The sequence below is a fragment of the Palaemon carinicauda genome, chromosome 33 (assembly GCF_036898095.1).
Source record: "Palaemon carinicauda isolate YSFRI2023 chromosome 33, ASM3689809v2, whole genome shotgun sequence".
In the NCBI taxonomy this organism is placed as follows: domain Eukaryota; kingdom Metazoa; phylum Arthropoda; class Malacostraca; order Decapoda; family Palaemonidae; genus Palaemon; species Palaemon carinicauda.
The window spans coordinates 61,926,916-61,940,382 of record NC_090757.1 but is presented as its reverse complement, the minus strand read 5'-3'; the positions used below and the strand labels follow the sequence as shown (position 1 = coordinate 61,940,382).

Below are 13,467 nucleotides of genomic sequence, written 5' to 3'. Positions count from 1 at the left end.
TTCCATTTTAAAGAATACCGATTAAAAAGAGGAATATTTCAGAATGCCTTTAGCAAGAATGGAGATTGAAAATGGGAATATTTTAGAATTCATTTTGCAGGAGGAATGGTACAAATTACACATCTACCAAAGAAGGTAAACAATTCATTATATTGCAGAGGTAATTGTCAAAACAAACGAGTCAGTAACCATAAAATTGTCACTGATCAATTAATGTTTCTTTTGACAAGTGACGCTCACATTATGAAGTAATTTCTTTTGTATTTGTTCTCGGAGCGTGATGTATATTTTGTTGGAGATTAATGTGTGTTTTCAGTTTACACACACACATAAACATTCACTGTTAAACACACAGGCAGTCTCCCTCACAATTTAAGGTTCAGGACTCGTTATTTAAATGTCAGAAAGGAAAGTTTTATGTAAAAATCAGGACTCGTCATTTAAATATCAGGAAGGAAAGTTTTATGTAAAAAATATCTTATTTGTTGCAATAAATAGAAAGAGACGATTTTTAGAGGGTAGAAGTGGTTATTGATAACCTTTTCCTCCCTTATCTGCTTGGAAATAGAAAAGTGAAATCCACCCACCTCTATTCCTTTGCGATTCCTCAGAAAATCCCTTTCTGCCCTTAGCAAGAATGTTCACTTTTTATCACATCTCTTCTCTCAAGTTGGAACAAGTTATATATTGATGCTGAACTTGGGGCTTCGAACGGGTCATGAAAAGCACAGATTTTATTGGAAGTGAAAAGTTCCATCAGACTTTCTTTATAAATAATCTCTCTCTCTCTCTCTCTCTCTCTCTCCTCTCTCTCTCTCTCTCTCTCTCTCTCTCTCTCTCTCTCTCTCTCTCGCTAATTAATCTAGTGTTTTATTGACTGATTCACTTAACCCACGCTTATCAAACTGTTGGTATTTAGAGAGAGAGAGAGAGAGAATAGACGAAGAAGAAAAAGGAGAGAGAGAGAGAGAGAGAGAGAGAGAGAGAGAGAGAGAGAGAGAGAGAGAGAGAGAGAGAGAGAGAATAGACGAAGAAGAAAAAGGAGAGAGAGAGAGAGAGAGAGAGAGAGAGAGAGAGAGAGAGAGAGAGAGAGAGAGAGAGAGAGAGAGAGAGAGAGAAAATTGTTGAAGGTACGAATGCTGTGTAACTCGCTCCTGAACATTCTAATTTGATAATAAAGTTTCTTTGTTTAATTCTGCGTACAGATACCAGTTGTTCTTATCAATGAGTAGCAGTGGTGGTAACATTCTTCATGGTCAGCATCACCAATTATTATCTTCACCAAGGTTGTTATAAAATGACCCATGTTTATTTATTTATTTATCTGTTTGTCTATTAGGTGATTACGTCAAAACCTTCTTGCTGGATTTTCATCAAATTTTGATAATGGATAGGTATTATGCTCTGGAGGAATCCATTAAATTTTGGAGTTGGTCCTGATCAAGATCGCCATTCAGGGACTTATTGTTATTAGTATACTTATATATTCTTCTTCTTTGTCTACATCTTTTCCCACTTTATGTGGGGTCAATGTTAAGCTTTCTCCATCTACCTCTGTCCCACACTTCACCGGTTAATCCCTTTGATCGAAGGTCATCCTTGATACAGTCTATCCACCTTCGCTTTGGTCTCCCTCTCCGTCTCGTTCCCTGTACCTCCATTTCCATCACTCTCCTCCCCATATACTGTTCATCTCTTCTCATGACATGACCATACTACCTCAGTCTACTTTCTTGGATCTTATCTGATGTAGTATACATATATAGTCACGGTCAACATATGAAAAAGGGAAAGTTTGGTCCGTAGACCTGAGTAAAATGTTTATAATCTTCATTGACTGAGGTTTGAAATCTCTGATTGCTCTTTCTACTTGTTGCCACTAGTTTCAGTTGCGTAGGGTTGAATGGTTATTCTGAAAGTCTTTCTGATGTGAAAACAGAAGTTGAAATGAAAGAGAGTATTTGGGAAATTGCTTTTGGAAATCATTAAGCAAAAGGAATTATGCTAGATATTTTCAGTTTAGGGTGTTTGTTCTTATTGAGAAATTCGGAAGTAGTTTTCAGATATTAGATTTGTTTATTGTGTGAAAAGAAAATATTTAACATTTTTGATAATATTTAACTGTAAGAACATAAGGCACTTTTCTTTATCACTTTTGCTTGATTGTTGAATGTGAAGCAATACTCATAAAAGTTGTTCGATAAATTGCTTCCACTGTAAAGATAAATTGAACGAAAAAAAATGAATTATTGACTCCGCCAACGAAGTTGGAAGGTTATGTTTTCGCCCTTGTTTGTGAGTTTGTTTGTGAACAGCGTCCTGGCCACAATTTTAATCGTAGAGTAATGAAACTTGCAGGGAATAACGGTTATGCAAAAAGCTGAAAATTATTAACTTTTGGAAAGTCACGTCTAAGGTCAAGGTCACGGTCAAGAAAATTATCCAATTCACGTAATTAGCCATAAGTTTGGACATGGTTGTCGCAGTGACTTCAGTCTTGATTCATATTTAAGTGTATGAAAATGCACGCCAATTAATACATGTTATAAGGTCCAAGGTCAAGGTTGAGCATAAGGTCGAGAAATAAACTGCCGTGGCTGATGTCTGTGCTCTACTGAGTAGGCCTACCCCTCTAGTTACAACGTGTAGTGAACAAATGGAGCTGTATTATTTCTGAAATTAGTACTGTGATATTAAGAAAGAGACATAAGAGGTTAGTTATTATGTCCTTTGACTGGCCACTCAGTACAAAATTGAACCACTCACAGGTTACGGCTCTATGTTCCTTTGCCCATACATACAGCGAATAGTCTGGACTATTCTTTCCACATTCTCCTCTGTCCTCATACACCTGACAACACTTGAGGTTACCAAAATTACCAAACAATTCTTCTTTGGTCTAGGGGCTAACAACTGCACTGTAATTGTTCAATGGGTAGAAGAGAACCTTTAGCTATGGTAAGCAACTCTTCTAGAAGGACACTCCAAATTCCAACCATTGTTCTCCAATCTTGGATATTGCCATAGCCTTTGTACCATGGTGTTTCTCTGTCTTGGGTAGAATTCTCTTGCTTGAGGGTACATTCGGTCGGACTAGTCCATCCTGTTTTTCTTTTAAAAGATTTAGTTGAATGTTGTTACTGTTCTTGAATTTTTTAAATTGTTCATTACCTCTCTTGTAGTTTGTTTATTTCCTTATTTCTTTCCCTTCCTGAAGTATTTTCCCCAATTGGAGCCCTTGGTGTTATAGCATCCTGCTTTTCCAACTAGGATTGTAGCTTAGTTGATAATAATAAGAATAATAAATAAATACCACTACTACTACTACTACTACTACTACTACTACTACTACTACTACTACTACTACTACTACTACTAATAATAATAATAATGATAATAATAATAATAATAATAATAATAATAATAATAATGATAATAATAATAATAACAATAATAATAATAGTAATAGTAATAGTAATACAATTGGGGAATCTCACACGGAAGGAAGGAGGAGGAGACGTTACACTAGAAAGTGTTGGTTGGAGGAGATTGGCAGATGTGGCAGGCTGATAGATAGGCTTCTAATAGCACTGGCATCTGGATCCCCTGAACATTAGCACCTGGACAGCCGAACCCCCAGAGATTGGTATTGCTCAAACAGTCAACTAATACTTTCTTTCCTCTCACCCTCCTCCTCGTTGTCCACCCATGTTATCTTAATCTACTTTGTTTTTAATTCACTTAGAATATCTAAACAAAATCTAAATAATATAGATGGGATAATACTGCATGCTGTAGAAAATCAGAGATATTGAATCTTATTTTATTTTAATCTAAAAAAACATTAAAAATTTTATATACAATCTGAGGTAAATAAATTGGTATTACTTATTTTCCCACTCTCAACTTTTAACTCCAGTCTGGAATTCGCAGCATGAGGATCATTATAGAAAAATCTTTTTGACGTTGGGGATTCAAAAATGGCTTCAGATTACATGCGACAAGCGTCTACATTGACCGATTTGACATTATCATGGTGACCTTTGGGTAAAGAAATTTAGCCAATAGTCCGCCTTGTTTTTTATAAAACTAGATCAATTTTCACGTTTACAATAACTAACATTTCATACTGTTCTAGCTTCCATGAACTCATTCTGAATTTCAAATGTCCTATTGATTATTGAGACTTTGTACGATTTCAAGTTGTTGTCGTTGTTGATGGTGTTTTTTTTTTTTTTTTTTTTTTTTTTTTTTTTTTTTTTTTTTTTTTTAAGATATCCGGGTATTGATGTAGTTTACTCATTTCCTTATTTCATTTCCTCACTTTGCTATTTTTTTCCCGTTGAAAGTCCCTTGGGCATATATCATCATGCTTTTCCAACTAAGTCATAGCTTGCCCACTAATAATAATAATAACGATAATAATAATGATAATGATAATGCCATTTTAAAGATGAAAAATAGTTTTCGAGGTACTTGCATATATTCTGTTCATGTACTTTTATTTTATACATACACTCGCTCATGCTAAAATGTCTATCTCTTCCAAGAGATTTTTTATTGGTGGCCAAACTTCACCAACCGATTTACAAAAGTTGGACTTTACCGAATCATTTACTGGAAGGATTTCATTACTATAAACATACTGTTCGTCCGATAGAACACTTTTGGTGGTGTATACAATGGCTGAACCAACCCTTTGTGTTGGAAGAAAGTGGAGGCAATCGATAAACAGTAAAACCACATAACAATGAGAAAGTTCCTTTTGGCGTAGATGATATTGTCTTTATACGACGCAGGATTTACATTAAAAGAAATGTAGGATGAGTAAGGACATTTATGATGGAGATCCAACACGAGTAAATGTTCAGAGATCGTGGCATGATGAAACCTCTAAGCAGGATAACCACAAAATTATGAGGAAAATTATATATATAATTTTATATTTGTGTATATATATATATATATATATATATATATATATATATATATATATATATATATATATATGTATCCATTTTTGTGTGGAGATATCTTAACGTGGTGAAAGGATTTGTGTATCGTCATGATCAGCAAACCTGTATTGGCCAGGACTACCCATACTAGGTTGGTTTGCTGTGAGTGATCACAGGTAAATTTCCCAACCATCTTCAATCCACAGTGGCCAGCGTGATGATGAAAACTGGCTAAACTCCAAACATGAATAAAGACATGTCTAAGACTTTTGTTCTGCAGTGGAGTAAAAATGGTTGCATAGGTTGTTATAGCACGTGTGGGTGTTATCCAGTTTCCTGGAAAAACCATTTTGCCTTTGCACTTGGTAGCTATATGAATGTGATGGATTGCAGACAGGGCGTAGATGGGCGTGGAATCAGCAGGCTTAACCCCAAAATGGTTACTGAGGGATGAAAGGATAATACTGTATCTTCTGTAACAATTGTATTCAACATTTGGTGGTCGGAAGTTGAACCTAGCAACTGTTAATTCTCTCTCTCTCTCTCTCTCTCTCTCTCTCTCTCTCTCTCTCTCTCTCTCTCTCTCTCTCTCTCTCTCATTTTACTGCAGCTTATAACCTTCATTATGCTTCGTCGAAATTGGACCAATAAAGCCCATCTTGCTGATCAGCTGACTTCGATGGCATCTCGTTAAATATCCTCTTATTACTTAGCGTCAAGTTGCATATTTATGGCATTCGGGTTAAGCCTCTTGTTGACGTCAAAGGGATATTGTTTATGGGACTTGTTATGCGCATTGTATCAAGTAAACTGGTACGGTTGACGTCGATTTCTGATTATTTACTTTACTTTTACTTTGATGGCTGCTTTTCCGGTCCCATACAGCAGGGGAACCCCTCTCTCTACAGGACCTCCACTGTTGTTAGTTCGTTCAGAGTAATTAACGTTTCATATCGCGTATTGTTCATTTACTGTTAAATCGTCACTGTCAAAGGGCTCGTGAAATTAGAAAGTCATCAGTTTCCTCTTGAAAGCCTTAATGTCTTCAATCATTCGAATGTTTCGTGGGAGCTTATTATATAGTCTCGGGGCCGCATATTTAAAGGCTTTGGAGCGTAAAGTAGACATATATCTGACTTTTTACTTTTATGCTATGATAAATATTTTTCCTATATTATTAAACTCAGATATATTCAATTGAGCTTCCTCATGTAGAGATTTTTGTCGATATTTTTATTCCTTCTTATTTTTTTATTTTTCTTTTACAATAAGTATTTATTTCTACATTAAACTGCCAGTAATATTCCATTGAACTTGTCCAAGTAGTTTGTTATTGGTGTTTTTATTTATTCTCTTAATTTTTATTTTTATTCTACATTGAATATATTTTCTGTATTATCAAACTGTTAGCCATATTTCATTGAACTTCTCTAAAATGCTTAAATTTTTTTATTGATATTTTTTATCTATCGGTGTATCCAATAGTTGTTTATATCAATTAATGTACTTTAAGCCAGAAATAACTCCTTTTCTTTTAAATCCTCCTACCTTTCTCTAATACTTTCAAACAAACTTAGAGGTTAGTGATCCTGTACTTATTCTTTCTATATTCGTTATCTATCATTCCTGAGGCCTCTGACACTTGTGCTTCATCGTGAATTTTTCTTTACACTAATATTTTTTTTCTTCATAACAAGAACTATACAGATTTTCTTGTCCAATTCGCTCAAATCACTAATTAAAAGGACAATTTTCTTTTATTACTACTACTACTACTACTACTACTACTACTACTACTACTAGCTAAGTTACACCCCAAGTTGGAAAAGCAGGATACTGTAAGCCCAAGAGCTCCGACGGGAAAGAATAGAGGTACCGATTAGTCATACGTTTGACAATGCCGCTCAGCGTGACAGGAAAGATATATATATATATATATATATATATATATATATATATATATATATATATATATATATACTAGACACTTGCTTTTTATTATATAGAAGAGATGTAACTAATGTTATAAAAGTAGGAACCATCTGTGAAATAGGTATTGAACTTGTCCTTTTTAGGTAGTATTTACCTTCTGAAACGAATTTCTTTGTAAATTATTAGTTCTTATAATCAGATATCAAAAGTATTGAGTAAAAGTCTGATCCTGATAATTTCATTACGTGGCTAATCTTATTAGTTTGTGGCTTAAATTTAGTTTTTAGGGGGCGCATATTAGTCCTTGGGATTATGCATGAAAGGCATTATTTGATTTTTTTCCTTTAATTTTTATAACGTTACGTAGTTTTAGGATTCCTTAAGTAAAATTTATCATCCCTTTCCTTCTCTTCCTATAATTTCTCTTTACTATTACTTAGCCCCCCCCTCTCTCTCTCTCTCTCTCTCTCTCTCTCTCTCTCTCTCTCTCCTCTCATCTCTCTCTCCTCTCTCTCTCTCTCGTTATCAATGTTGGACAAATGCATGATTATATAGACCGTATCATTAGTTGCTTTCTATTAAAACAAAACTTTCATTAACTTTAAACAACATTAATCAAAATGTTTCCCTCCATTAAGATCACAGTCAAGAGAATTTTCAATCAATAGGTTTCCAAATAGTATAATTATGATCGTCATTAGACAGCCTATAGCAAGTAGGCCTATTTGAAATAATTTGGGAAATCGATTATTTCAAATCTTGCAATTAATGTTTGTATTCGTAATTTGGCCTTCTCAAATGCATTCGCCTGCTCTTATTCTTAAAAAATTATTCTGCGTGAACTCTTTTGAATCTATGATTTTTGAACGTGCAGTTGGACACACAAATTCCGGAGAATTGCATCCTGTCACACCCTAATGCGCGGTGAGTAACCAAACAGATAGTGTAGAGAGAGGTGGCAGAGGTGGTGGGCGGGGCTAAACACCGGAACTCTCCACGCAGCATAGGTGTGGACAGGTTGTATTTCCCAAGGGGAAGGTGTACCATGAATTCTTGTGTCCAGCTGTACAAGGTAATTATGATCATTAGCTTGTCGCTTATTATAAATGGAACTTAGCTTCGTAGCCTCAAATCATAGCGTCTTTAGTATTATTATTATTATTATTATTACTTGCTAAGCTACAACTCTAGATGGAAAAGCACAATGCTATAAGCCCAGGGGCCCCAAGAGGGAAAATAGCCTAGTGAGGAAATGAAACGAGTAAACATAAAATATTCTAAGAACAGTAGCAACATTAAAATAAGTATTTCCTATATAAACTATAAAAACTTTTAACAAGACAAGAGGAAGAGAGATGAAATAGAATAGTGTGCCCGAGTGTACCTTCAAACAAGAGAACTCTAACCCAAGACAGTGGAAGACCATGGTACAGAGGCTATGGCAGTTTGCATTTTTTTTTCTTTTATAATATTAGTACAGAGCATTTGTAGAATATTTTTTATCTTCTCGATTAGTACCGGGTAAGGTTTAGGAAATGTGATTTTAGCTTTGTATTCATGCTGCTTCTGGGTGGCCTTCTCGAATGGGCGTGCGAAATTGATGATGGGTGACATTCACGAGGGGCCCCTCCCTCCTCCATCATCGACTTCACAACACCCACCCACACCCATGGCCCCACAGAGCATTTTTCGCATTGTTTGTCAGAGTCATTGTTGAAGTTTCGAAGAAAATCAAGCGCGTGTTGTGTATGTTTTATTTTTATTCTTTTTCATATAAGACTTTTTTTTTCTTCTATGTTTTGGCTAAGTTCGCCAAGTTTGTGTCAAGCTCAACATTATCCTCGAACTTGTTGCGTTTGAAGAATCGTGTTTTTTTTCGGTTTCACCCTTGTTGAAGTTGCCTTTGCCAATATGAGGAAATCAATGCTTCCAATTTTGAATAGTTTTTTTATTTTGAACTTATATACTGTATATATATATATATATATATATATATATATATATATATGCATATATATATATATATGCATATATATATATATATATATATATATATATATATATATATATATATATATATATATGCATATATATATATATATATATATATATATATATATATATATATATATATATATATATATATATATATGTATATATATGTTATATATATATTATCTATATATAATGTGTGTGATATGTGTATATATACATATATATATATATATATATATATATATATATATATATATATATATATATATATATATATATAAATGACCATAGGAGATCAAGGAACACAAACGCTACATCAGTTAAGATTACGAAGTGATAAGACTTGCAAAGGAATATTTTGAATGAGATATTCAATTTTAACAATGTACACGTTACGCCTTTCAGCCTGGTGAGTTACCCCTATTTTATGCCCGACAGCGAGTTTGTTGAAAGGGGGGGGGGGGGGGGTTATTGGATGCTTCCTTGTCCAAACTGACTTTCAAGTCCTCACGAGGGGTGGCCTTTAGCTGTGCTTGCTTTGACATTAAAGCGTCTGGCCTGTTGGGAGTAGCTTTCAAATCCTATGTCAAGTCTCTTGGCAAGTGTTTATATTCTCACAGAGAACTTCTCTATATTCATTTTATAATTTTAACAGTACGATGAGTATGAGTTGCAGGTTATTGATCGTTCCCATTTAATTTCTGAAGTATATATAATTGTTTATTCATCTACACGCAGGTTTTATTTACAGCAGTTTCTGTTACCGGTATCTTGAACAAAAATTTAATCAGTTGGTCATTATTTATGTAGTAAACTTGTAGTTGTAACTGCCAAGTAGTTGAGTTTCCTGGTGAGAGCAACAAAATTGGAAATTTATCCATGATTGCCTCGGGTGTTTTATATGGACCTTACTGATGGTGTCACAAATCATATGTGTATGTGTGTGTATATATATATATATATATATATATATATATATATATATATTATATATATATATATATATATATATATATATTTATATATATATACAATGTATATATAAAATGTGAATGGTCCTCGTATATTTAAACATCTACAGTTTTTTGGTGGAATATTATGGAGAAGGAAATTCAAATAGTGTGTTAATCGGATGATATACTTAATAATTGATATTGTCTCATAAGATATTTATTGAATAAATACATAAAAGATGACATATATATAAAAAATAATGCAAAAGAAACACGTTCAAGTGCCAACGCACTTTTTTTTTTTTAACCCAACTTTCTTTGAGATAATTTATTCCGGGTCGCCAAGTTTTATTAGATAAATTAAAAAATATTTGGTATGGATAAAATGTTATATTTTTTCAACAAGGATCTATTTCTATGGATAAAATTTATTGAACCCTATTTTACCTAACCCTTTCTTAGTGGGTATTCCTTAGCGTGGTGAGAGGGTTTGCGCAGGGTTAAAAGAATACTATTCTTTTAACCCTGGGTTTGCATGATCAGCAAAGCTGTAGGACGACTAGGCAGGGCCACACATACTAAGTTTGTTTTGTGTGAGGCGATGAGACAAAACTCTCCTACCATCACCAATCCACACTGGCCAGCGTGGTGATGAAAACTGGCCAAACCCCAGACATGATTTAAGACGTGTGAGGCTTTTATCCTGCAAGGGTTGCTGTGGCCTGATTGGTAACGTCTCTGCCTGGTGTTTCCCAGTCGGGGGTTCGAGTCCCGCTCAGACTCGTTAGTGCCATTCGTGTCTGCAACCTTACCATCCTTCTGAGCTAAGGTTGGGGGTGTTTGAGGGAGCCTATAGGTCTATCTGTTTGAGTCATCAGCAGCCACTGCCTGCCCTTCCCTGGTCCTAGCTTGGATGGAGAGGGGCCTTGGGCTCTGATCATATGTAATACGGTCAGTCTCTAGGGCATTGTCTTGATTGCTAGAGAAGTGTCACTCATGAGTGACCTTTAAACCTTTAAGGGACTAAGAATAGCTGCATTTTTTCATTGTTGTATTACGTAATGTTTGCAAAGCATTTAAAACCAAACAAGCAGGTGATGTTCATATTTAACTGTTTTTATCAGCATATTTCATAACTTTACTTTCATCAAATTTCTGTCGAGCGTATTGAAAAGGCCTTGGCCACCACCATTACAATATAGCATGAGCGCTCGACCCCAGTGAATGACACCCAACAGATTTCTTGATAGAGGAATTTCAATTTCGTACAACAGTAGAGAGTTCGTGTCTGCATTAGTAAATAGGTCATGCACGTTGCAAGGGCTCTGCATAATGGAAGCTGCGGGATGTTGCAACTGTCACGCCTCGCGTCATCTCATTTGAGAGTGCACTGGCCTTTGCTCACACAATGCTTCGCCTTCCTTCCTTGCTTGCTTGCTCGCTCAGTCGGTTCTGTTCTGGTTTATTTTGTGTATCGTGTTAGTATTTGCAATTTGGTTTACATGCCCTCTATATTTATATTTACTTATACATTATGTGATTGCTTATATGTAAATCTCCCCTGTATAATAAAGAGCAAATCATCTGGCTATATATATTTATATATATATATATATATATATATATATATATATATATATATATATATATATATATCTTGGTCACGGTGAACGCTATTGCACAACTTATAACTACTCGATCTTTACCTGTCACATGGGTAATGGGGAGAGGTAATAGTCATACTCTTTTCGAGAGGGGGTTGCCGTGTTGTAGAGGCCAAGCGTCCTCTTCACCTAAGCTAGGATCAGGCAATGGTTGCTGATGATTTAACAGGTAGACTTATAGGACCCCCCCCCCCCCCCCAACACCCCGTGCCTAGTTCACAAAGAGAAACTATCGAGCTTCAGCGGGGTTCAAACGCAAGTCTGGCAGATCGCGAGGCATGATTGTTTCCAGTAGGCTAACGCAACCCTTGTTAAGTAACTGTGTGATTCACCGTTAGCAGATTAAATGTACTTCAGTAGCTTATACTTCTTAAGCTGGAAAAATTATGTGATGAAATCAGGAGTTTTTATTATATGTGATGTAATCTGGAATGAAAATCTTAGCAGAAATCAACGTAACTTATTTTTCCTTTTTTTATTAGTTGATAGGATAGATAAGTGAAAGAGAGTGAGGGCAGTTAGCTAGCTAACCATGTTAGGAAACAGTTTGGAAAGTTAAGTATTAATAAGCATAATGTAAAGTGTGGCTTAGTCAGAATTTCTAGCAAACAAGAAAAATGTACAAAATATGTCTATTTTTCTTAGTTTTTAATGAAAAGGAAATGGGAAAGAAATGGGTGGTGATCTCTTCTTAAAAAGGTAGGTTATGAAAGAAAGGAAATGTTGAATCGAAGATGAGAGTATTCGTAAGCCAAATGTGTCGTGTAATGGCACCTGACAGGTTATGTCTGACCACCTGTGGGAAGCACGTATTCACTTCAGTCTCAGCTCTGGTGACAGATGTGGCCTGTAGATAGCAGGTGTAAATATTATAGTGTTGTAGTAGAAGTAATAGTAGTAGTACTGACACTAATGTTAATGTATGTATATATATATATATATATATATATATATATATATATTATATATATATATATATATATATGTATATATATATATATATATATATATATAATATATATATATATATATATATATATATATAAACAACAAATGCAGCCATTTCTAGTCCACTGCAGGATAAAGACCTGACATGACATGTCAATTTATGTCTAGAGTTTGGCTAGTTTTCGCCCCCACAGTGGCCAGTATGGGATTTGTGATGGTGGGAGATTTTCGTCTGATCGCTCACAGCAAACCAACCTTGTATGGATATCCCTAACTAATACAGCTTTGTTGATCATGGGCATACGCAAACGCCACCCAAAAGTATCCCCACTTAGAAAGGGACGATTATATAATATTTATATATATATATATATATATATATATATATATATATATATATATATAATATATATATATATATATTTTATATATATATAATACGTGTGTGTGTATTTATGTATATATAATATATATATATATATATATATATATAATAGAGAGGAGAGAGAGAGAGAGAGAGAGATGAGGAGAGAGAGAGAGAGAGAGAGAGAGAGAGAGAGAGAGACCTCTAGTTCAAATCCTGCAACTACTCACCCGTATGTCTATTGTTTCAGATATGCTATTTACACCATGAAACATCACGCTTATAGCTCAGGTGTTTTTGTGTCCATTACTCAACAGACTTCTAGTTTAACATTCTCTCTCTCTCTCTCTCTCTCTCTCTCTCTCTCTCTCTCCTCTCTCTCTCTCTCTCTCTCTCTCATACAGTATACTGGGTTCTAATGAGGGCTCACGCAAGCCTAAGTGATGGATGGAAAGTGACCAAGGTTGGTAGCTCTTTTATTTATGTGATTTTATAACATATCAAAGTATTTGCGACGTTTTTTTTTCTCTACGCCTTACGTATTCAAATAATGTTTTAAGGAAGCATATGCTATTTATATTAACAGTCATATCTTTACGTGGGTTCACACAACACTTGCCGTATTCCGTACACCTAGATTATTTTTTTCCCTTATC

At 34.8% G+C, this 13,467-nt stretch overlaps 1 protein-coding gene across 1 annotated transcript in view; it reads right to left on the bottom strand.

Moving 5' to 3' along the window:
- LOC137626206 (uncharacterized) overlaps positions 1 to 13,086 on the bottom strand; it is an 18,593-nt gene extending 5,507 nt beyond the window's left edge. The window contains exon 1 of the mRNA XM_068357281.1: positions 13,042 to 13,086. Coding sequence (XP_068213382.1) covers positions 13,042 to 13,086 — 45 coding nt within the window. The remainder of the gene's footprint in view (positions 1 to 13,041) is intronic.
- Between the last annotated feature and the right edge of the window lie 381 nt (positions 13,087 to 13,467).